Source organism: Marmota flaviventris, chromosome 8 (genome assembly GCF_047511675.1).
Source record: "Marmota flaviventris isolate mMarFla1 chromosome 8, mMarFla1.hap1, whole genome shotgun sequence".
In the NCBI taxonomy this organism is placed as follows: Eukaryota; Metazoa; Chordata; class Mammalia; order Rodentia; family Sciuridae; genus Marmota; species Marmota flaviventris.
Window position 1 is genome coordinate 51910199 of NC_092505.1, and position 26862 is coordinate 51937060.

At 34.7% G+C, this 26862-nt stretch overlaps 1 protein-coding gene across 8 annotated transcripts in view; it reads left to right on the plus strand.

The window, feature by feature from the left end:
* The window catches only part of Dlg1 (discs large MAGUK scaffold protein 1), a 267031-nt gene that overhangs the window by 142600 nt on the left and 97569 nt on the right, over window positions 1-26862 (plus strand). For all 8 annotated transcript variants that reach the window (XM_071615213.1, XM_027935952.2, XM_027935953.2 and 5 more), the window contains 5 exons: window positions 12581-12634; window positions 16461-16511; window positions 18694-18818; window positions 20882-21051; window positions 22451-22587. In XM_071615213.1, coding sequence (XP_071471314.1) covers window positions 12581-12634; window positions 16461-16511; window positions 18694-18818; window positions 20882-21051; window positions 22451-22587 — 537 coding nt within the window. The remainder of the gene's footprint in view (window positions 1-12580; window positions 12635-16460; window positions 16512-18693; window positions 18819-20881; window positions 21052-22450; window positions 22588-26862) is intronic.

A 26862-nucleotide genomic window follows, 5' to 3' on the forward strand; every position in this document is an offset into this window, starting at 1 on the left:
AAGACAAAGTATGTCTTTACAAACCAAAGTTAAAATTATTGTTGTGGTTTACTATACTAATATTAACTTTTAGACTACTAGCTTACTTTAGTTACTTCGTAATACTGATTTCAATTATTTACTAATAATAACTTTCAAATCAAGCCCTGGCCCATGTTCCAACTAAAAATAAAAGATCTAAATTACTTGAAAATTCAAAAATTTGGGGCCACCAACATGATGCCACAAGTGGGAAATTCCATATTATGAAGCTTTATTTTAGTTATATAAAATTATTTTTAAAATATTTTATACAACTACCTACCTTCAGGCTATTAGTGTCCTTTCATTTCAACCTATAGGATTACCTTTAACACTTCTTTCAGGATAGATTTAATGATAATGAACTCCCTCATCTTTTGTTTATCTGGGAATGTCTTAGTTTCTTTCTCACTTTTAAAAGGACTATTTTGCTGAATAAAGTTTACAGCGTAATTTTTGTTTGTTTGTTCAGCCTTTGAATATGTTCACTCATCACCTTCTGGCATTTAAAGTTTCTGATGAGAAATCTGCTAATAATCTTTTTGAGAATCTCTTGTATGACAAGTAACTTATCTTGCTGCTTTGAAAAGCCTCCTTTGTTTTTGACCTTTGACAGTTATAATATGTCTCAGTGTGGATATCTTTGACTTCATCTTATTTGTGTGAGTTCCTTGACCGTTTTGGATGTTTATATTCATATCTTTCACCAACTTTGGGAAATTTTTTCTTATTTCTTCAAATATTCTCTTTGCTCCTTTCTAACTTCTCCTTAGTATTCCACAATATGTGTGTTCTTTCTGGTATCCCACAGATAACACGTTCACACTTCAGTAACCTCTTTTCTTTCTTTGCTCATCGTTCATACTTCCATTTTTGTTGATATATCATTTTCTTGACCTTTTTCATGGCTAGTTATTTGAGGACCTTTAAAGCAGTTGTTTTAAAGGCTTTGTTTAGTAGGTCTGTTATCAGGTCTTTTTCAGAGGCAGTTGGGTTGGTTTATTGTTTTTCTTTTGAATGGACCATATATACATTTCTGTTTCTTTGTATGCCTTGTAATTTTTTTGTCTAGCAAACTGCATATTTGAATTTGATATGTAATAACTTTGGAAATCGAATTCTCCTCCAAGATTTTGTTAGCTATTGTTTGTTTGTTTATTGTAAGCTGCCAAGAGTCAACCAGAGTTGTAAACTTGAGGTCTTCTCAGGTATTTTCTAAGCCTGCATATTCCCAGGCCTGTGGTGATTTTCCAGTTTCCCCTATATATGCCATAACTAATGTCCTAGTCTTTGTTGTGAAAGGTCAAAAAGATTTTTTTTAAATGAAAGCAGGGTATTATCGTGTGGATCTAGAATGTGCCCCAAAGGCTCATGTATCAAAGTCTTAATTCCCAGCTTATGAGGCTATTGGGAGGTGGTAGGAACTCAAGGAGGTGGGGCCTAGTTGAAGAAGGTAGATCACTGGGGCATGTCCTTGAAGGATATGACTTATTCCCAATCTCTCTGTCATTCCTTCTCTCTCCCCCTCTCCCTGTCTTTCTCACTCTCTTTGTGCTTCCTGGCTCTGTTCCATCATGTGCTTCCCAAATGCCCTAAATGATAAGGCCAAGTGACAATGGACTGAAACTGTAAATCAGAGTAAACCTTTTCTTCTTTTATATTGTTTATGTCAGGTATTTTGTTACAGCAATGGAAAGCTGAATTACACACAGAGAATGAGACCCATGGAGGTCAATCCAGGCAGATTTGAGGAGGGGCTTACAATAATAGAGAGAGGGGCAAAAGCAGTGGCCATTGCCTCTTTGTCTACACCCCTGTGATCAGAAGAGGCAGTCAGCAGTTAAGAGCACAGATCTCTGGTATTTGGTGGACAGGATCTTTTTTTGCCCACCATGACTCATGCAAGCTGTGTATAAACAGTTTTATGAAAACTACACAGCTAGCTGCCTGCCACAGGACTGAGGGAAGGCAGTTAGATAGCTACTACTATGCTAAAGTGACAAAATTAACTGTCCAGGCCTTCATTTGGAAGTTGTGATCCTTGAAGAGAATCCAGCATTTCCAGATACTCAGACAGATTATGCCACTGGATTTGTTGTCTAGGTAGAAAGAGATGTACTGTGCTTCTTACTTTGCCATCTTCCTAGAATCTACCCCATTTATTTTTTAAAAATATTTTATTGTTTAGTTATAGTTGGACACAATACCTCTATTTTATTTATTTATTTTTATGTGGTGCTGAGGATCGAACCCAGGACCTCACATGTTCTAGGCAAGCTCATTACCACTAAGCCATGACCCCAGTCCCCCCATTTATTTTTTATAATCACTTTAACCTACAGTGATCAACTCAGTGATAGTATGTTTCAAATTAAAATCCAAGATTTACCTCTGGGGTTTGTGAGGTCTACATTTGAAAAATACTTGTTTTAGGAAGGAGAGAAAGATTAAACAAATAAATACAATGAAACTTTAATAAATGCTTAGAAGGAGAAATAGAATGTACCTTGTAAAACAATATTTTCTAAACTGTTAATTTTTGCCTATTTTTATTTATTTTTTATTGGTTGTTCAAAACATTACAAAGCTCTTGACATATCATATTTCATAATTTTTGCCTATTTTTAAATAACTGGTTCTTAGAATTATTTTAATACCTTTTTATTTATTTATTTTTTATTGGTTGTTCAAAACATTACAAAGCTCTTGACATATCATATTTCATACATTTGATTAAAGTGGGTTTTGAACTCCCAATTTTACCCCAAATACAGATTGCAGAATCACGTCGGTTACACATCTACATTTTTACATAATGCCCTATTAGTAACTGTTGTATTCTGCTACCTTTCCTATCCTCTACTATCTCCCCTCCCCTCCCCTCCCATCTTCTCTCTCTACCCCATCTACTGTAATTCATTTCTCTCCTTGTTTATTTTCCCATTCCCCTCACAACCTCTTATATGTAATTTTGTTTAACAATGAGGATCTCCCTCCATTACCATGCAATTTCCCTTTTCTCTCCCTTTCCCTCCCACCTCATGTATCTGTTTAATGTTAATCTTTTCTTCCTGCTCTTCCTCCCTGCTTTGTTCTTAGTTGCTCTCATTATATCAAAGAAGACATTTGGTATTTGTTTTTTAGGAATTGGCTAGCTTCACTAAGCATAATCTGCTCTAGTGCCATACATTTCCCTACAAATTCCATGATTTTGTCATTTTTTAGTGCTGTATAATACTCCATTGTGTATAAATGCCACATTTTTTTAATCCATTCATCTATTGAAGGGCATCTAAGTTGGTTCCACAGTCTAGCGATTGTGAATTGTGCTGCTATGAACATCGATGTAGCAGTATCCCTGTAGTACGCTCTTTTAAGGTCTTCAGGGAATAGTCCAAGTAGGGCAATAGCTGGGTCAAATGGTGGTTCCATTCCCAGCTTTCCCAGGAATCTCCATACTGCTTTCCAAATTGGCCACACCAGTTTGCAGTCCCACCAGCAATGTACAAGAGTACCCTTTTCCCCACATCCTCGCCAGCACTTGTTGTTGTTTGACTTCATAATGGCTGCCAATCTTACTGGAGTGAGATAGTATCTTAGGGTGGTTTTGATTTGCATTTCTCTGACTGCTAGTGATGGTGAGCATTTTTTCATGTACTTGTTGATTGATTGTATGTCCTCCTCTGAGAAGTGTCTGTTCAGGTCTTTGGCCCATTTGTTGATTGGGTTATTTGTTTTCTTATTGTTTAATTTTTTGAGTTCTTTGTATACTCTGGATATTGGGGCTCTATCTGAAGTGTGAGGAGTAAAGATTTGTTCCCAGGATGTAGGCTCCCTATTTACCTCTCTTATTGTTTCTCTTGCTGAGAAAAAACTTTTCAGTTTAAGTAAGTCCCATTTGTTGATTCTTGTTATTAACTTTTGTGCTATGGGTGTCCTATTAAGGAATTTGGAGCCCGACCCCACAATATGTAGATCAGAGCCAACATTTTCTTCTATCAGACGTAGAGTCTCTGATTTCATATCTAGCTCCTTGATCCACTTTGAGTTAACTTTTGTGCATGGCGAGAGGAGGGGATTCAGTTTCATTTTGTTGCATATGGATTTCCAGTTTTCCCAACACCATTTGTTGAAGATGCTATCCTTCCTCCATTGCATGCTTTTAGCTCCTTTATCAAATATAAGATAGTTGTAGCTTTGTGGATTAGTCTCTGTGTCCTCTGTTCTGTACCATTGGTCCACCCGCCTGTTTTGGTACCAGTACCATGCTGTTTTTGTTACTATTGCTCTGTAATGTAGTTTTAAATCCGGTATCGCTATACCACCTGATTCACACTTCCTGCTTAGAATTGCTTTTGCTATTCTGGGTCTTTTATTTTTCCATATGAATTTCATAATTGCTTTATCTATTTCTACAAGAAATGCCATTGGGATTTTGATTGGCATTGCATTAAACCTATAGAGAACTTTTGGTAATATCGCCATTTTGATGATGTTAGTTCTGCCTGTCCATGAACAGGGTATATTTTTCCATCTTCTAAGATCTTCTTCTACTTCTCTTTTTAGGGTTTTGTAGTTTTCATTGTATAAATCCTTCACCTCTTTTGTTAGGTTGATTCCCAAGTTTTTTTTTTTTTTTTTTGAGGATATTGTGAATGGAGTGTTTTTCCTCATTTCCGTTTCAGAAGTTTTGTCGCTGATATACAGAAATGCCTTTGATTTATGCGTGTAGATTTTATATCCTGCCACTTTGCTGAATTCATTTATTAGTTCTAGTAGTTTTTTTGTAGACCCTTTTGGGTCTTCTAGGTATAGAATCATGTCACCTGCAAATAGTGATAATTTAAGTTCTTCCTTTCCTATTTTTATGCCTTTAATTTCTTTCGTCTGTCTAATTGCTCTGGCCAGTGTTTCGAGAACTATATTGAATAGAAGTGATAGAGGGCATCCCTGTCTTGTTCCAGATTTTAGGGGGAATGCCTTCAATTTTTCTCCATTGAGAATGATGCTAGCCTGAGGCTTAGCATAGATAGCTTTTACTATGTTGAGGTAAGTTCCTGTTATTCCTAGTTTTTCTAATGTTTTGAACATAAAGGGATGCTGTACTTTGTCGAATGCTTTTTCTGCGTCTATTGAGATGATCATATGGTTCTTATCTTTAAGTCTATTGATGTGGTGAATAACATTTATTGATTTCCGTATATTGAACCATCCTTGCATCCCAGGGATGAATCCTACTTGATCATGGTGCACAATTTTTTTGATGTGCCTTTGTATCCGATTCGCCAGAATTTTATTGAGGATTTTTGCATCTAGGTTCATCACAGATATTGGTCTGTAGTTTTCTTTCTTTGAGGTGTCTTTGTCTGGTTTAGGAATCAGGGTGATGTTGGCCTCATAGAATGAATTTGGCAGAGCTCCCTCTTTTTCTATTTCCTGAAATAGCTTGAAAAGTATTGGTATTAATTCTTCCTTAAAGGTTTTGTAAAACTCCGCTGTATACCCATCCGGTCCTGGGCTTTTCTTGGTTGGAAGTCTTTTGATTGCTTCTTCTATTTCATCTATTGATATTGGTCTGTTTAAGTTGTGAGTATCCTCCTGACTCAGTCTGGGCAAATCATATGACTTAAGGAATTTATCGATTTCTTCACTATCTTCTATTTTATTGGAATATAGGTTTTCAAAATAATTTCTAATTGTCTTCTGTATTTCTGTAGCGTCTGTTGTGATATTGCCTTTTTCATCCCGTATGTTAGTAATTTGAGTTCTCTCTCTTCTTCTCTTCATTAGCATGGCTAAGGGTCTGTCGATCTTATTTATTTTTTCAAAGAACCAACTTTCAGTTTTGTTAATTTTTTCAATAGTTTCTTTTGTTTCAATTTCGTTGATTTCCGCTCTGATTTTAATTATTCTTGCCTTCTGCTACATTTGCTGTTGATTTGCTCTTCCTTTTCTAGGGCTTTGAGATGAAGTGTGAGCTCATTTATTTGTTGGTTTTTCCTTTTTTTGAGGAATGACCTCCAGGCGATGAATTTCCCTCTTAAAACTGCTTTCATTGTGTCCCATAGATTCCGATATGTTGTGTCTGTATTTTCATTTATCTCTACGAATTTTTTGATTTCCTCCTTTATGTCTTCTGTAACCCATTGATCATTCAGTAACATATTATTCATTTTCCATGTGATGTAGGATTTTTCCTTCCTTCTTTTATCATTGATTTCCAGTTTCATTCCATTACGATCAGATAAAATGCATGGGATTATCTCCACCCCTGTATATTTACTGAGGGTTGCCCTATGGCATAATATATGGTCTATTTTTGAGAAGGATCCATGTGCTGCTGAGAAAAAAGTATATCCACTTGATGATGGTTGATATATTCTATATATGTCAGTTAAGTCTAGGTTGTTGATTGTGATATTGAGTTCTATAGTTACTTTATTCAACTATTGTTTGGAGGATCTGTCAAATGGTGAGAGAGGTGTGTTGAAGTCACCCATAATTATTGTGTTGTGGTCTATTTGATTCTTGAACTTGAGGAGAATTTGTTTTATGAACGTCACAGCACCATTATTTGGTGCATAAATATTGATAATTGTTATGTCTTGTTGGTGAATGGTTCCTTTTAACAGTATATAATGTCCTTCCTTATCCCTTTTGATTAACTTAGTCTTGAAGTCGATTTTATTCGATATGAGGATGGCCACCCCTGCTTGCTTACGAGGACCGTGTGCGTGGTATATTTTTTCCCAACCTTTCACTTTCAGCCTGTGTATGTCTTTTCCAATCAGATGTGTCTCCTGGAGGCAGCATATTGTTGGATTTGTTTTTTTAATCCATGTTACCAGCCTATGTCGCTTTATTGGAGAGTTTAAGCCATTAACGTTTAGAGTTACTATTGATATATGGTTTGTACTTCCAGCCATGTTTAATTATTTATCTTCTTCTTTTTTTTTAATTTAATTTAGTTTGTTTCTCCATGGTTAGCTTTCCCCCCGCCCTCTGTTTTTATAGAGGCACTTCCCACTGATGGTTTTGTTTATTGTTTTTCATTTCTTCCTCGTGTAGTGTTTTGCTCAAGATGCTTTGCAATGCTGGTTTTCTGGCTGCAAATTCTTTTAGCTTTTGTTTATCATGAAAGATTTTTATTTCGTTGTCGTACCTGAAGCTTAATTTTGCTGGATACAGAATTCTTGGTTGGCATCCATTGTCTTTCAGTGTTTGAAATACGTTGTTCCAGGATCTTCTCGCTTTCAGCGTCTGTGATGAAAAATCCGTTGTTAACCTTATTGGTTTACCCCTGAATGTAATCTGCCTCCTTTCTCTTGTAGCTTTTAATATTTTCTCTTTGTTCTGTATATTGGATATCTTCATAACAATGTGTCTTGGCGTTGGTCTACTGTGATTTTGTGAGCTTGGTGTCCTGTATGCATCTAAAATTTGTATATCCGTTTCCTTTTTTATTTCTGGAAAGTTTTCTGTAATTATTTCATTCAGCAGGCTACTCATTCCCTTGGTTTGAATCTCTGTACCTTCTTCTATCCTGATGACTCGTAGGTTTGGTTTTTTTATGTTATCCCATATCTCTTGGATGTTTCTCTCGTGATTTTTAACCAGCCTTTCCGAGTTGGCTAGGCTCTTTTCAAGATGATATATTTTGTCTTCATTATCTGACGTTCTGGCTTCTACTTGCTCCACTCTGTTAGTGATACTCTCAATTGAGTTTTTAATTTGGTTTATCGTTTCCTTCATTTCTAGAATTATTGTTTGATTTTTTTTTATAATCTCTATCTCCTGATAAAGATGCTTAACTTCTTCTTTTATCTGTTTATGTAATTCATTTTCAAAGGGTTCTTTCAGTGTTTGGATTTGCTGTCTCGTATCCTCTTTAAGGTTCCATTCCATCTGTCTAAGGTATTCCTTGAGTTCTTTATATGACCATTTTTCTGCTGACTCTAGGTCCTCCTGAATATTTAGGCTGTCCTTCATTGTTTGTACCCCTTTTCTTCCATGCTTTTTTATGCTGCTCATGTTACTTCTTGTTCTGTTTGACTGCTGAGTTACTGTTTACTCTTATAAATTTATTTGATGCTTGGGAGGAAAGATATTAGAAGGGAAGGGAAGAAGTCACAAAGAGAATGAGAGTAGGCAGGCAGAATTCAAGGAAGGGGGAATAAGAAAATTGAAAAGACAAAAGAAACAAAAACAAAACACACAAAAAAAGTTAGAAAATAAAGAAAGAAAGAAAAGAAAAATTTTTTTTTACAAAAATAATAATGATAATGAAAATTAAAATTTTAAAAATTATAATAATAATAAAAATAAAAAATTAAAAAAAATTAGAAACATTAAAAAAAGTTAAAGAACAACAACAAAAAAAATTGAAAATGAAAGAAAAAGAAAAAAATGATAATAATAATAAATGCAGTCATAGAGTTCGATTAATTTCTCTTCCAGTAGGTGGAGCTGTGCCCACTGGCTCAAGCTTCTCCTCTCACTAAGTGTGAACCAATCACTGTGTAGCAGCTCTTCCTCACAGACTGGGCGGGTCTCCAATCCTGAGTGCCTAGGGCCTTCTCTTGTGTTTCCTCAAGCCAGGCCGCGTTCACCTGTGACGCTCACCACAATACTGGCTACATGCCATGTCTGCTGCTCCTGGGAGCCCTGTTGCGCTGGTTTCAATGCAGTTATCTCCTCCGCCCGTGACGTCAGTTCTCTGCCAAGGTGGTATCACATGTAAATGGTGACCGTTCGTTCCCTTTGCCGGGTGACCAATGCAACGGGTGGGTCCTGACTGTCTCTCCCAATCCCCGTTTCAATCCTGTGGCCACTGCCTATGAAGGCTCAGTTGGTTTTTACCTCTGAAAGTTCCTAAGGGCCAACCAGTTATTTCAGCGGGATTGTTATTGCTGAGTCACGAGAAGCAGGCGAACCGGAGCTTGGATGCAGCCGATCCGGGCTCGGTGTATGTGTTCTGAGGGGCCCAGACTGTACACCCCAGATCCACGTCAGCTCAGCATTGCCTAGTGATCCTGAGCAAACAGCATTTATACAGTTTACAGCTCCCTATGCCCGCGCAGTTGAAGAGGTCAGAGACTTGATCTCTCCCCGCCTGCTGCCATGTTAGATCCCCTCAATGATATTTATGTTGCCCTTACAGCTTCCTGGCATAAGCAAGTTCTTGGGATTATACAAACTGCTGCTTCTGTTTCCAGTCCAGATTTCTAGAAATTAAACCCTGCCGTCGCCTCTTCCCCGGGGCCACGCTCAGGGGCGCCGCGCTCGTCCGCGACCGTAGCTGCGCCACCGACCGGTGCCCAGACCCTAGGGCCCAAGCGGCTGCCGCCGCGGCTCTCCAGCTCCCTCCTCTGAAGCAGGGGTCCCCTCGCAGGGGCATGCAGAATGACCCCAGAGCAGGCTCTGCCCGAGGGTGCAGCGGCAAACAGGCGACCCAGGCGCTCAAGGCTGCGGTCCAGCCTTTGGAGGACAGGGCTCGGCACGCAGCCCAGCTCCAACCTCTAGGTGCGGCTGCCAGACAATGTAGCCATAGCCATCAAGACAGCCAGCAGAAAGCAAATGGCGGCTCCCGCGGAGTGGATTTTCGGCACAGAAACCGCAGCCCAGCCAACGATCCCAATCCACAAATTCTCCCTGTATAAAAAATATTCAAAAAAAAAGGCGGGGCGCACTGAGCTTTCTTTGCCTAGGGTACTTACAATCCACTGCTGATTACACATTCACCTTTTCTGCCCGGAGCGAAGCGAAAGAGGAAGCAGATGGGAGCAAAGCGCCCACGGCTCTTTTAATACCTTTTTAAAAACATTTTCTTGCCCTCTAAAATTTTGTAAGAGTGTTTTGATATGTTATAACAGTAATCACTATAAGATCCTTTGTTAACGCAATAGAATAGAATAGTAAAAGTTAGATGAGCAAGATTAAATTTAAGTGTTATTATTGACCCTTGGGTCAAATTCCTTAGGACTTGTTAGTTCCTTCGACTGGATTATCTTACCTTTTTTACTACACTTCTCCCCAGTCTCTAACTTTATGGTCCAAATTGAAACATACACAGTGCTGTGTATTATTATTAGTAAATAATAATAGATAATCACTTAGAGCTTCCTGCGATTTACAGCATACTTCCTTTATATGACTTCTTGGAACCTCGCACAGTACTCTTGGCTGAAGACAGATGTTGGTATGTCTTTACAGATGGAGAAAATAAATTTGGTAACTATTTTGGTTTATTTAATCCAAAGTCAGTGAACAGTAAAGTGAAGTAGAGAAAGGTGAGATTCAGTAAGTGCTTTTTCTTCATTTGATTCTCACCATCCCCTCATGATACTGGGAATCAAACCCAGAGCCTTAGGGTTTCTAAACAAGTGCTCTACCACTGAGCTACATCCCCAGCCCATTTTAATTTATTTCAAGACAGGGTCTCAAATAGATTCTTCTCAGATCTTTTTGTTGTTCGATTTCCTGGTTAGCAAAGTTTATGTTACATGTTTTGCTACTTACTGTCCTTGTTAAGATTCTCAAGATGTTAAGTGATTAGCTACTGTTTTCTTGCCTTTTACTTCAGCTACCTACAAGACTATATTTTCTGTAGCCAACTTTTCTGCTTACATTCCTGCAGAAGCATCCTGTCTTTTACTTTTGTTGCTAGCATTGCTTTAGTTTGATGCTAGGACATTGTAATTTACCTCCCAGACCCAAATTTTTGCTGTCCCTTTCCTTCCTGTTCCTACCTCCACCAATATGGAGAGGAATGGAATGTTACTCTATCGGATACCACTTCTATAGTTTGTAATATATGAAGTTAAAAATTTCAAATTAGTAGGTAAAGTTATAGTTGATTCCAAGATTGATATTTTATTCCTCATTTACTAACACAGTGTTAGCTATTTTTATCGGAATACCAGTTCTAACTCATAATATTTCACAACTGCTTAGTTCTTAACCTCTTTCAAGTTGTGTATTTGACTCAATATGATTTTGCTTTACTTTTTTGTTATACAAAATTTCAAAAACTCTCAGATATCAAGAACATGATACAGTGAACTCCATGTATATCTATCACTCAACTATAACAGTAACTTTAACGTAACTTGTTCTTTTTGTTATCTTCTTCTATAATAGCTTAAGTAGACTATAAAGTAAACTTTACTATAGTAAAGTTGCATCATAAAGTTTTTTAAATAAAGTAAAAATTGTCAATTTAAGTAAGTGTATTTTGCCCCTGGAAAATGAATAATTTCAAATATTCATAAAATCTTAAATGCCTATACATTCAGTAGTCTTGCTTAAGTAGCATGTTAAAAGTAGATATTTTGTTCATTAAGTTTGATTTTCACTGAATCATTCAAAGGTTGACTATTTAATGGTAGGGTTGAATATATAGTGGTTAATGTTTTGTTTGTATATATGACAAAATATTAACTCCTCATTCTTAAATGCCACTTTATATAGCCTGAATACATAGTGTATAATTATTTGATGTTGAAATTGTGTTTTCTTTAAGTATTTTATCATGTGATCATTCAGATCTAGTACTATGCCAAAAATATTGTATCGTTTGAATTCTGAATCTTCACCTTTTTAAAAAAAGCCTAAGCATTTGAGAAGAAAACTGTTATTTTGTACTATAGTATTCTTTCATACAATTCTTTAATTAGAGAATTATTAATGTTTATAAACATAACTCCTGAAGTTTGTTTAAAAGATAGTCATTTTATTCTGTGACAATGTTGTTAAACTTAATTGATTTAATTCTTTTATACTATGCAGAAGAAATAATTTTGAAGGAGATTCTATTAGTTTTCTGGTACTTCTTTTCATTTGATATATTTGATAAATTATATTCTTTAGTATCATCCAAATAAAAATGATTTTATTACTTCTAACTTAGCCAGAAAACCAAACTTTTTTCATTTTATTGTTTATTTTTCTACTTGATGTTTTGTGCTGTGACAAACCATTATTATTCCACGAGTGGTCTAGAACAGAAGTCAGTAATTTCAACCAAAAATAGCCAGGAGCTTTTACATTGAGAATGATTTGAAATTTGACATTTGAAAATTTCAAACTTTCCTAAGTTTATGACTGATTTGTTTCTATGACAAGTTTCCCCCTCCTGCTCTGTCATTTTTAAATATAATGTGGGGAAGAATTTTTTTTCTGGATAGGAAAATGATTGGAATCTCCGTGGGATCATTGGAAATAGAAACCTTGGGTTTCTACAGAAAAATTCTTTTGATTACACTAAAGAGTATTCATGGATTTTATGAGAAGGCTGTGGTGGGCTTCTTTGCAAATCTTAAAATTAGGTCTATTTTAGCAGAAACAGCAATGTATTTTTAAAAAACAAATCTTATATAACTGTATATATGTGATTTTTTTTCTCCACTTGGTGTTGGAAACTATTCATTATATAGAGAAATCATAAAATTATAACTTAAAAAATCATAAGTCTTTCATATGGTTTTAACATTTGTGAATAATATATGCAATGTTTTTATTTTCTTATTAAACTAACACATTTGCAATATTTTCTTTAAAGGCAAATCCTCCTCCGGTACTAGTTAACACAGACAGCTTGGAAACACCAACTTATGTAAGTTCCATTTCCCCCTTACTTTTAAATAATTCTACCTTTCTGTTCTGTTTTTAACATATATACAAAGATCACAGTATTATTTTTGCTAATACATTTTACTTAAGATATCTGCTACAATATACTATACCTATAATTACCATAGTAAATGAAGCAGTATTTCAGTTGCTTTTTTTTTCATATTTATACAAAGCAAAAATGTTAACAAAAATTATGGTTTAATTTCTCAAAAAAAGACCCAGAAATGACCAACAGATAAATGAAAAATTCCCAATATCACTAATCATCAGGGAAATGCAAATTAAAACTACAATGAGATATCATTTAATACCTATTTTGGTGGCTATTATCGAAAGACGAGATAGCAGGTATTGGTAAGACTATGGAGAAAAGGGAAACTTTGTACAGTGTTATGATTGTAAATTAATAACAGCCATATGGAAAACAGTACAAAGGAGTCTCAAAAAAATTAAAGTTAGAACAGATTGCCAGCAATCCCATTTTGGGTATATAATCAAAGGACATACCATTCTGATATCAAAGAATTTCTGCACTTCCATGTTCCCTGTGGTATTATTCATAATAGCCAAGGCGTTGAAACGACCTAAGAGTCTGTCAGGGGACAAGTAGATAGAGAAAATGTAATATATACATAGAGTAGTAGTACTATTTAGCCTTAGGAAAAAAGGGAAATCTCTTCATTTATTATAATGGCATTAGACCTGGAGGACTTTATGCCAAGTAAAATAAGCCAGGCATAGAAAAGACAAATACTATATCATCTCATTTATATGTGGAATCTGAAAAAGTAAAATTCATATAGAATAGAATGGCAGTTACTAGGGACAAGGGATTGGAGAGATGTTGGTTAGAGGATATAAATTTTCAGTTAAGTGGTGCATTGTCACACATGTAATCCCAGCAACTCAGGTGGCTGATGTAGGAGGATTGTAAATTTGAGGCCAGCTTCAGCAACTTAGCAAGACCTTGTCTCAAAATAGAAAATAAAAAGGGCTATGGATATAACTCAGTGGTAAAGTGCCCTGGATTCAATCCCAGTACCACAAAAGGTAAATTAATTAAATAAAATAAAACTTCAGGTATATTGAAGGAATAAGTTCTGGGGAGCTTTTATACAGTGTGGCAACTAGGGTTAATAATGATGTATTGTAGGCTTTGAAATTTGCTAAGAGAATGGATATGAAGTGTTCCCAGCACCAAAAAAATAAAAAAAAAAAGCTAAGTTTATGGTAATGTACTGTTCTTGATCCTTAGTATCCCAATGTGGATGTGTTTAATATTACTAAATGTCTTTATACTTGAAATTAGCATGCAGTTTGAAGAATTGAGTATCAAGAAATAGGTTACTAGGAGTCCTATATATCCTTCTCACTTTTCACCTTTTTAGAATCGCTCCATGTTCCTTGGAATCCTATATCATTATAAGTTAGCATTAAATTAAGCACCAGGGACGTTTACTAAACACTGACCTTGTACGGAGACGAATGGTGAAAAAAATCTCAAATTCTTTAAAGTAGAAATCATAATCCCTCAATATCAAAATGTTACATGTTATTACTGATGGGCTTTATAAGTGTACTCAAATGGATATCTTTTCCAAAACAAAATTTCAGACTATTTAGAAATAAACATAAATAAAGCCCAATGTGGCAATTGTGAGATTTGACCAAAACCCTGTACTGAGGAACATTTATAAATATTAATATGTTTTTAAAAACAGAAAAGAGTGCACATAAATGAATCGGGGATTTTTTGACTCACAGTATTTTTTTTCCCCAAGCCTAAAGAAACAATAGCTGAATATAATTTTTTTGACTTATACAAAAAGAACTTCCACTCATGTTGACAGGATATGTACAAATATGTCCTCCCATAACCTCAGATGCATACTGATGATATATTAGAAATTATATAAATGCTTTTATAATGTATACTCTGTAAAATAAGAGAAGAATGTCTTTTGTTGCTTTTTAAAAAATTTGTTCTTATTAATTATACATGACAGCAGAATGTATTTTGATTCTTTGTACACAAACGGAACACAGCTTTTCATTTCTCTGGATGTACATGATGTAGAATCGCACCATATGTGCAGTCGTACGTGTACCATTCATCTGATTCCACTATCTTTGAGTTGAATGTCTTTAGGTGAGAAGAAAGTTGAATCAAGGAAGTAATCGGGTTTAACTCCATGAGAAACACAAGAATTAGGAACCCAAAATCATAGTAGAGATGGATTTTAATAGCCTTCAACAAAAGCTTCCAGTCCCTTCTACTAGACCATTAGGGTTGCTTCACTGTAGTACAATGAAGAAAGCAAAGTGGCTTGCATAGTTTCATTATTTCTGTTGAATTTGATTATTTGATATCATAATCACTCCTCTATTCTTTGCATAACAAACCACCTAAAAACCTGGTAGTTTAAAAGAACCACAGTTCATTATTTCTCATGATTTTCTGAGTTAACTGGATAGTTATCTTCTCTACATAGGTTTATTTATTTATTTATTTTCCCCTACATAGTTTTGAGTGGGGCACTGCAAAAGACTGGAAGATCAAAAATAACCTCATTCACATGGCTGGCAGTTAGGGCTGGCTACTAATTACAAGTATAACTGGAGCTTTTGGACCAAGGTCCTTCATTTCTCATAGGTTGCTTGAATTTCCTTACATTATAGATGTTGGGTTCTAAGAAACCCATGCTAAGACCTAGGCAATTACTACAATGTATCATATGACAATCTCACATCATCATTTGGGCCACATTTATTTTTATCAAAAGTAGTCACAGTGCTTCCCTAAATCTGAGGGAAGGAAAAATAAACCTTACTCTTGATGGTGGGATGATTTAATCATATTGCAAAGAGTATGTAGGATGGAAGATATAAGACATCTTCAGAAATGTAATTTATCACTCTTTCATTTGATTTTGCCTAACCTGGTATTGGTAGAAATTTTAAATCAAGTATTCATGTCTGGGTTAATCTGGCTTCCTTGTTATAAAAGTTAGTTCTTTCAGGAGAGAATAGGGAATGAAGTTGATGGGGGAATAGTAGATGACCAAGATCTTGGATGGTGAATTTGACTTGGACACGAAATGTGTAAGTGAAATCTGTGGCAGAGCTAAGCATAAAAGTTCAGATATGGAGATGGGAAATTGCAGGATGTGTAATGGGAAGACCAAGACTTCAAATTAGATGTTATGTGAGGAGCATGAAGAGAGTGGGCTACGTTTAGGGTTGAAGGTAAGTGGTAGATTGGGGTCAGTTCATGCAGAGCCTTGATTACCAAGCTGTGAAGTTTGAATATTTCTAGAAAGGGAGCTTCTGAAAGCATATTTATTTAGAGGAAATGTGTTATTAGCCTGAGCATTATAAAGATCCATCTGTTTAAAACAGAATGATTTGGACAATGGAGAAGACTAATGTAAGCACTTGGTAGATGGCATTCATTGGCAGAGAATGAAGAAGTAGGTAATGGTTTTCAGAAAAGATGAATTATTCAAATTAGAAAGCGTTGGCAGCAATTAAATATGTGGATCAAGGCAAAAGACTCAAGAGTTCAATAATAGTAAAGTTGAATGTATCTTCCTGTCGTGAAAGTCATGATACGATGAATGTTGATTCAGGCACATTTATACTCCTCTATTCCTTGAAAATCCTCCCTCAAATTATTGAGATGAATCTATATTATTTGTTTATTGTCCCATTTAACAGGTTTTCATTAATAAATCATGCAAAAATTATCTTGCCATTTCAGATTTTTCACTTTGAATTTCTGAGCTGCTTCTCTTTTCCCCCATTAGGTTAATGGCACTGATGCAGATTATGAATATGAAGAAATCACACTTGAAAGGGTAAAAACTATTAATTTCCTTAATCTATTGTTTTAAGAAACTTCTAAATACAGTGCTCAATCATGTAGAATCCAAGGGAAATAGTCTTTCAAAAACAGGAAAATGTAATGTTTTCTTTTGTAAGTTCACAGATCATAAAATTAATCATAGCATTTTCAGAATATGTTTCTTTTCTTTTAATATCCCTTTTAAAAATAGTTTTAGATATACAGACAAGTTGTAGAGATAATACAGAGATTTTCCATTTTTTTCTGGACTCAGCTTCCCCTATTGTTAATATCTTACATTATTAAAGTACATTTGTTTCAACTAATGAACCCGTATTTATGCATTGTTGTTAACTAAAGTCTATACTTATTCATAGTCTCTTAATTTTTGTTTTTCTTTTTCAAGGTCCCATCCAGGAAAACACTTTCCATTTTGTTATGTCTTTTCAGACTCTGATGACTAGTTTATCAAATTGTTTTAAAATTTTGCTTTTGTTAAAATTATTATTATTCATTTTAAATAAGTAGCATGCTGGTAACTACCATTTCATCAGTTTTCTTTCCAAATAATAGTTATAATCTAATGAATGAGTTCTAATGCAAGTTCAAAAACTTATGTATTCCTTCAATGAGGAAATAACTTAAGGATGCAATTCAGATATATAATATTTTATACATTTTCTGCACTTAGGGTGTTAAATCTGCACTTAGAGGCATTGTGACTGCCTGCCATGTACAAAGCCTTGAGCTCAATCTCCAGCATTGGAGGGGAAATTTTGTGTTCAATTTAATTTGCATTTTAGTAATGCACCCTGGACTGGTCAGCAGTTGGGGAAATAAAGTGTTCACACAAGTAAATTGCTTAAGTAACTGAAGGTCTGCATATTTAAAACTAATATCTTAGATAATTAAATATGTTTATGTTTGAAGCCAGAATAGACTCTGAGGGAAATATAGATCTGAGAGTCATCTTTATTGTCTGCTACTTAAATTCAGCTCACCTACTTAAGTGGATGTCTGAGTTACATCCAAGTAAGCACAATATTAATGTATTTTCCATATTTTAATATGGTGTTTTATAACTTTACCTATCTTTTAATTTATTCTTCCTTGATCCTTTCCCAAAGCCTTCTAAATTCCTTAAGTTTAGTCAGGACTCAAATATTGTATTTTTTCCTGTTTGAAGACTGAGTACCTGAATAACTAGGTAATCTGTCCACAGTCTATTAGTACTGTTATGGAGGTTGTAGTAACTCTTTAAAGAATTTAGACTGAAAAGGTATTTTTAAGTTAAATTAGAATTTTAAGACAAACAATGGTGGTCTAGTTATTTAAGCTATTTAACAGTGAAGTAATAGGTCCAGATATATCCATTTACTTGAATTACTTGAAAGCTAGAATTAGAACATTCTTGAAAGATAAATATTTCTTGGATCATTTGTCCTTAAAGACTCTTTAAACCAGTAGAAGCCTCTGTGGAGAAATACTATTCAGAAATTTCATTTCTTCAATTTGTAAAGCAAACAAAAAAATAGAGCTGCTTTGTCAAAACTTACTTTGCTTATCAAGAAAGCTCACCATTGTTTAAGTTCTCAAGATGGGTTTTTAGTATTAAAAAATGTGTTTTGATAGTCAGGTTTATTGGTTAACATGTCAAGGATTGAAGGCAGCTGTTACTTAGCAGCTCCAATTTCATCATTTTAAAATAAACTCATGGTAAAGCTAGCCGAAGAAAAGTACCATTCCAGTCCTTTTTTAAAGGATGAAATATAATATATTCATTTGATCCACTCAAAAGTAATGGTAGTGGAAAGATCACTTCAGTGTTTGTTTCTTAGGAGAGATTTGCCCTACCAAACTTGGATGAGTTGTAGTCTAAAAGAAAGAAACTTCTAGCAATACCTCTGCAGATAGATGACTAATTAAAGGACAAATGGCACATGTTTTAAAGAGAGAACTGCAAATAGATTTCAGAAGTACTAGTGCTAGTACATTTTCTTCAACCTCACCTATTAAGCAGTAATGCCTCTGAAAGATCTTAGTTAATATTGTCTATTTAATTTAGAATCTTCATATTACTCACATATATACATTTCCGTGTTGTATAGAAATGTACAGTTTCTAGGTCCTACAATAGCAGGAACTTACCAATAAAAAATAATTCTTATTGTCTTGACTTTTTTTCCTCTCCTCAGGGAAATTCAGGGCTTGGTTTCAGCATTGCAGGTGGTACAGACAACCCACACATTGGAGATGACTCAAGTATTTTCATTACCAAAATTATCACAGGGGGAGCAGCTGCCCAAGATGGAAGATTGCGGTATGTTTTACACTTCATGTTTTAATGTTGAATTCACTTTAGAGTGCTTTCTCGAAGCATACTGGACAAGGAATAAGTACAAAGAAGGAACACTATCATAACTAATATAGTGTAACATGTTCAAACAACATGCAAATGAATGAAAAAGATAATTTTGCTTTTAGCATTGTTTTCTTCTTTTTGCTTATCAGTTTCTTTTTGTTTAACTCAGTTTTATCCTAGATATTTTATTTTGAATAACTGATTTTAATGTTTGTGACCAAATTTATGGAAATCATGTTCCTCGCATACTTTCAGATACATTCACAAAATATTTTCCATTTGTTTCCTAGTTTGGAAGCATGTAGATAAGCTTATTTAAGATAGAAAGGATTATATATGTCTGGTTTTATATCCCGTACCACAAAGAGTAAAGTTTATACAAACTTTAAGTAAATTTAATATATTTCCTTAGATAAAAATAACAGTGGTCTCATTTAAGTAGTGTTCTATTTTGGAAGGTGTCTTTTACAAACTTTGTATTTCATAAATTATAGCACTGTTCTATTTGTGTGTTATTTTATTTATTTATTTTTTATTGGTTGTTCAAAACATTACAAAGCTCTTGACATATCATATTTCATACATTAGATTCAAGTGGGTTATGAACTCCCATTTTTACCCCAAATACAGATTGCAGAATCACATCGGTTACACATCCACATTTTTACATAATGCCATATTAGTAACTGTTGTATTCTGCAAATGTCTTCTTTGATATAATGAGAGCAACTAAGAACAGAGCAGGGAGGAAGAGCAGGAGGAAATGATTAACATTAAACAGAAACATGAGGTGGGAGGGAAAGGGAGAGAAAAGGGAAATTGCATGGAAATGGAAGGAGACCCTCATTGTTATACACAATTACATATAAGAGGTAGTGAGGGGAATGGGAAAATAAACAAGGAGAGAAATGTGTGTTGTTTTATATGTGTATATGGTAACAGGCTAAAATTTTAGTGTTAAGGGATTTATATGGTTTCTTAAAAGCAACATCTTATTTTAAGGCTATTGCTATCTTATGCAGCTGTTCAGTTTATAAACTTGACTTCTTACTGGATGTGATAGGTTGTATAATGAAATTAGACATAAAAATTAAGAATATGTGACCATTCATGGAAATGTAGAGTTACTTCCTGGTTCTGTTACTGGCCTTTTATTTGTGCTGCTTGTGTGAATAAGTTATGTTTCCTTTGTTTCACTTACAAATATACCTATAGAACTAAGGTACCATTGCTTTGGGTAGTAGAATTTTTTTCCTCTCAAGAAAGTTAATTAGATACAGAAGCTTATCACAACCTGTATTAATATTTTAATTGTGTTTTGTTCCTCTCCCTGCTAATTTGAGATGGATTTCCCCCGCCCTCCCACCAACAAAATATCATGGAGTCAAAACTGAGACCAGAGCTGGGGGAACAGGTTAGGATTAGGAACAAATCAAACTTTTAAAAATATGTATTTTTAAATTAAGTTATTCACATAGGAAACCTTTGAAATAAATGACTTAATTTTCAAGAAATAAATTCAATCTTTTAATTCACTTTTTTCATTTGATAAGTCAGTGGATTAATCTGCTTTGACACCATGTCTTTGAGCCTCATTTTTAAAAATCTTAAACAGCCCTGTTGCTTATTTTTTTGGGTTCTCATCCATCAGTTTCTTCATCTATATAATGGAGATAAAAGCTATACCAACATTACAGACTATTGTAAGGATTAAAACACTAAGAAAGTACCTAGCATATGGTTAGTGCCAAATGTTTGCTGGTTTTATAAAGGATCTTAATGCCTACACATAAACCTATAAATGTTTAATGTTTTGTGTAATAATTTATTACGTGTACTATTTGTTTTGTTCCCTTTGCTCACCTTTGGGTAGTGATTATCTTTATACATTAGAATTTAGCATGTAGCACCTTCACATTTATGTTTATTGGAGTCAATAATTCTCTTTACCTTAAAAACAAAGATTACAAAAATTTGATAAAGTGGAAAATTGGTATTTAAGTTTTTGAATATTTTCTCAGGGTTAATGACTGTATATTGCGAGTAAATGAAGCAGATGTTCGTGATGTAACACATAGCAAAGCAGTTGAAGCATTGAAAGAAGCAGGGTCTATTGTACGCTTGTATGTAAAAAGACGGAAACCAGTATCAGAAAAAATAATGGAAATAAAGCTCATTAAAGGTCCTAAAGGTATGTAGTACATCATACTGAAACAAATTATTAAGTAAGCTCTCTGAGTTAAATGTAACTATGATCTTATTTTTGATATATATCTCCAAATTAGCAAAACTTAATAATCTTCTATAGTACGTAAGTGGATGGATTTAGAGAATCTCTCATTTATATGGATTTTTTATCTTAAGTAGAATGTTAGATATCTGCATTCCTACTAAGATTATAAGATTTGAAAAGCTTTTTATGTTAATTTATGTATACTATTACACATTTTACTGCTATGAACACATAGTCAATGTATAATTTAACTTCCATGTGGTGTATATAGGCAAGATTTCCAGTTGGGTGTGGTGACACACATCTGTAATTCCAGCAATTCAGGAGGCTGAGGTAGGAGAATTCTAAGTTCAAAGCCAGCCTCAGAACTTAGTAAGACCCTGTCTCAAAGTAAAAAATTAAAAGTGCTGGGGATGTGGTTAAGTTTGCCCCCAAGTTCAATCCCTGGTACCAAAAAAAAAAAAAGACACACAAAGATTTCTATAAACTATCTTTAATGAATAGTTTTTAAGAGCAGGAATCAAAATCTCTATAAGTAGATTAGTCCCTACGTAAGTATTTGAACATTAAGATAAATGAAATATTCTTGTCCTTAAAAATTTGAAGATAGATATAGTGTTTACTTTCATGTGTGATAATTAATCTGCAATGTATTTTAAATGCAGATACATAACTTAAGTCAAAAAGAAAAAAGTATAGTGTTTATCATAAGCAGTTACATGTACAATGAGGACTGTTAAGGTATGATTTCTAAATGTTTAAAAAACTGAGAAGATTAAAAATAAATGGAGGGCTGGGGTTGTGGCTCAGTGGTAGAGTGCTTGCCTAGCACATGTGAGGCCCTGGGTTCAATCCTCAGCACCACATAAAAATGAAGTAAAGATACTGTGCTCACGTACAACTAAAATAAATAAATAAATAAATGGGAATATTGATTCCAGCATGTGGCTTCATGGAAGAAGTAGAATTCCAATAAATAGAAAAGGAACAGAGGGCTGAGAATTTGTATTTCTTATAAATTATTTTAATCTTGTGAACATAGTAAAAGTATTAGCAAACATAATTAAGAAGAAAAAACAGTAAAACATAATTTTTAATACCTCTTTGGACTGACAATCCATTTACAAAAAGACTTAAAGAAGGAACCAGGGGGAAAAAGCAATCTGTTTGTAATTGTCCCCTGGTTATAGAATAAATACTTAGGATTTTTAAAGTAGATAGATAAATAGATTATTTTCTATTTAAAAAAAAAGTCATTAGTATGATGGAATTATCATGCTCTAATTTTCAGCCATTTGTTTTTAGGTTTAATTTTGCCTTTATTGATGAGAATCTTAAACTAGTGTTTTCCAATCAGGTCTTGGGTTCAGCATTGCTGGAGGTGTTGGAAATCAGCATATTCCTGGAGATAATAGCATCTATGTAACCAAAATAATTGAAGGGGGTGCAGCACATAAGGATGGTAAACTTCAGATTGGAGATAAACTTCTAGCAGTAAGTATAAGAAATCTATTGTTTTAAAAATCATTTGGATTTATATTTTTTCTCTTGACAGATTCTAGAATTCCTATATAAGTGAATTTTAACAGTGTTTTATCAAAACCTGAAAAGTGATTCTTAGTGATTGTTGGTATTTATTTGCCATTTCCATTTCTTCTACCAGCCCCTCACTTGTCTCTTTTATTCCTTTCTCCCTCTCCCTCTCCTTTCCCCCACCCTCCCTCTTCCCCTCTATGAGGGGTGGCCCCCATTGTTAAAGGATTGAGGGCTTAAAAATGCACAGAATTGTTTAATCACAATCCTTAAATTTATAATGCAGTGTCATCTTGATGTATGACCTTCTTTTGTTTTACTTTAAATAATTTATTTATAATATAATGAAAACTAGTGAAGTTATTACTAAGCCCAAGAACTAAAACATCAACAATTTTGTGTTTCTTACTCTATTTTACCACTTTGCAGATTTTATGCCAAATTTCTTTTGCAGAAAAGCAGGGTGTGGCCATTACATGAAGTTTTAGAGGGAAAAGTCTGCTGGTATTTCTTAACAATTTGTAATGTTAAAGTGTGTGCAGCTGCTGAATAAGGCAGGTCAAACTTGAAAGACAATAAAGACCTTCTCTTTATACAGGATAGCATTTATTTTATTAATAATATAAAAACAAAAATGAAAGGCAAAAGTGAAAAGAAATACATCACAAGATTAGGAGAAACACCAACACCTAAAGTCATTAACTAAGAAAGCATTATCCTAACAACCCGAGTGACCTAGTGTTCCCCTCAAGGTCACTTCATATACCACCCTCCAAGTACTGCAAGATGGAAAAGAGGGAGTGATAGCCTTGAGATGTGTGAGTGGTGACTGAGACAACCTATGGAGAAGTCTGCATTCTTTTGATATGCTGTCAAGAATGTGCAAAGGGGTTGAAGTTGTGGCTCAGCGGTAGAGTGCTCGCCTAGCACATGCAAGGCCCTGGGTTCAATCCAAATAAAATAAAGGTATTGTGTCCAACTACAACTAAAACAAAATATTAAAAAAAAAAAAAAAAAAAAAGAATGTGAAAAGGTCATGGCAGGCACATGGGCAGGGAAGATCGTTAATGTTTTCTTTAGCCTTTTACAATCATTAATTATAAAACTATCTTTGGTATAAGATATAAAGATACATGGAATACTGATAAATACACATTAATGCAGTGGGAATGATTATGTGGTAAATTATAGTATTCTTAACAAATGGTTTAAACATATATGTCTAAATTATTTGTTTAGTAGAATCTAGAAACTTTTTAAAACTGTAGTATATAGTCTAATACTTTTTCACTCATATTGTCTTACTGAGACTTGACCATGTTGCTGCCTTGAGTTGAAATTTATTTATTTCACTTTTATATAATATTTAATTTTGTGACTATCTCACAGTTTATCCAGTCTTCATCAGTAACTTCTTTGGTCCATGTTTCTTAGAAATATGGGAGCTGATTTCAGAGAAGTTGATTTCAAAGAAGCTAACTAGAGTCACTGAAAATGAAAAGTAGAGAATGAAAGAAAGCGAATACAAGGTGGAATGTTTGTAAGCTGGCTATAATTTCATAAGAAAATACAATATGTCTTTGTCAGGTAGAAAAATCTTCTAGGCAGACAATGTGGAACCACTAAATCTTATCTAGCCATCCAGGGAAAAGCAAGAAGATTTACATTCTGGCCCCTGTTTGTCTCCCCTGGCTTTCATTTTTCATTTTCAGTTTTACATATTGTAATCTACCCTGTAGTAGATTTCTGAATTCTGTTACCCATCTCCTCTGGGCACTGGTAGGGAAGCCAACTCCCACTTTCTGTTTTATACCATTTCACCTGAGCTCAACAATGGAGGGAAGAGCTAGAACTACAGTAGTATAGGTAGATCAGACTTGGGCCTGTGACCTGTTTGTGCTCCCACTATGTGGGACACATCAGCCATGCCCAGACCCAGCTAGAAGAGGCTGAGACCTGGTAACAGTAGGAGTCTAAGTGAAAGTAGCAGTATCCAGGGCATTTCATTGAAAAAGCACCCAAGGCCAAGAGATCATGTGGGCTCAAGTGAATTGGCAAAGGCTCATAAAGTGGCGTAGTATAGTGGTAAGTTGAGCTATTTCCACTTTTTTGCTATTATGAATAATTCTGCTAGAAAGTGCCTGCGGTATGTTCTGGTGAGCATTTGCTGCAAGAGTTTCATTGGCTGTTTATTTGAATTATATCATTTGATGTTTTATTACCAGAAGTATTAGGGGGGTGATTCTGGGGATTTAGACCCAGGGGGGTACTTTATCACTGAACTATATTCCCAGCCCTTTTTATTTTTTACTTTGAGACAGTAACTTTCACTGAGTTGCTTAGGGCCTCATCAAGTTGCTGAGGCTGCCCTTGAACTTGTGATCCTCCTGTCACAGCCTCCTAAATTGCTGGGATTACAGGTGTATGCCACCATGCCCAGCCCTAATAGTAGTAGTTTTAAAACAACTCAAAAAAAAAAAAAAAAAGACAAACAAAAAAAAAAAACTGTTGTTTTCCATACTGCTGTAAAGTTTTACATTCCACCAGCAATAAGATTCTTTTGTTCTGCATCCTGTCCAATACTGCAAAGAGATTTTTGTTGGGATTTTTTTTTTTTTTAAGTTAATGATGGTGAAAAGGAAATAACAGAATTCTAACTTAATCCTCTTACAGCTATGATTGCCTTTCTTTCCCCTACATGAAACACCTTTTCACCATCACTGCCTACACATGCACGTGTACACACACACACTCCAGTTTTTAAACAGCTTTCTATCTCCACTAGGTTTCTCACTTTTATTTTTTAACATGGCTGTCAAGTTTTCCTTTATGATTTCTCCAGAACCAATATTCTTCGTATGGAACCAGCAATCTGTGCTGATTTACCATCGTGGCAATCTTCTCATTCTCTGTGGAATCCATTTTTAATGAAGCTTTTGTTCTTGTAATTACTCTGAAATTATGCACTTCTCAGTCCTCATCTTAATTGACTTACCTGGCATTTGGCACACCATCCTTCTTCTCCAAATACTTTTTTCACTTTGCTTAGCAGTCACTCTCTAACTTGATAATTTCTCTTACCTTACTAGCCACACCTTACTCTCCTTTTTTGGTGCTTCCTCATATCCCTTACCTCCAAACATTGAAGTAATTCAGAACTCAGGCCTTGTATACTCTTGTTTATCAGTGCTCACTCCTAAGGACTCTGTTTTCTATTTTTTTTTTTTTTAAGAGAAGGAAAAGTTTATTTTTTTATTTTTATTTTTTTTTATTGGTTGTTCAAAACATTATAAAGCTCTTGACATATCATATTTCATACATTAGATTCAAGTTGGTTATGAACTCCCAATTTTACCCCAAATACAGATTGCAGAATCACATCGGTTCCACATCCACATTTTTACATAATGCCCTATTAGTAACTGTTGTATTCTGCTACCTTTCCTATCCTCTACCATCCCCCCTCCCTCCCCTCCCATCTTCTCTCTCTACCCCATCCACTGTAATTCATATCTATCCTTGTTTATTTTCCCATTCCCCTCACAACCTCTTATATGTAATTTTGTATTACAATGAGGGTCTCCCTCCATTACCATGCAATTTCCCTTTTCTCTCCCTTTCCATCCCACCTCAAAACTGGCAAATGGGCAATAAATGTTCAAATTCAAAATTTCAGGTTATCTTTTTTCACACTACACATTGAATCCCTTAGCAAATCTTGTCAGCTCTTAATTAGTTATCCAGTGCTGCTAAGAAAATTCAAAATGTAATGACTAAAATAACAAAAATAATGTATTTCCTTACAGTTCTGAAAATTGGGTAGGGCTTGGCAGGTTCAGCTTGTCCTTAATTCCCACTTGGTATTAACTGGGGTCGCTCACCTGAGCCAATCTACTTCCATATAGGCTCAAACATATTATGGGCAAGTTAGTGTTTCCTCCTGTTGGGAGATCAGTTGGGGCTGTTAGCGTTTAATTCCCTAGTGACTTCTTAAGTTTAGGTTGAGTTTCTTACAGAATGGTGGCCGGGTTCTTAAAAATGAGCTTTTCAAGAGAACAAGCTCTAGAGAATGGTGTTTATCAATCCTCTCTTTGCATCATGGTTATTGTATCTCTCTGGCTAAAACTAGTTATGTGGCCCAGCAAGATTCACTATAGGAAGAGATTTTTGTAAGGATACTAATATCAGGAAGTATAGCTCCTTGCAGACTACTAACAATATACTACATTTGTATAT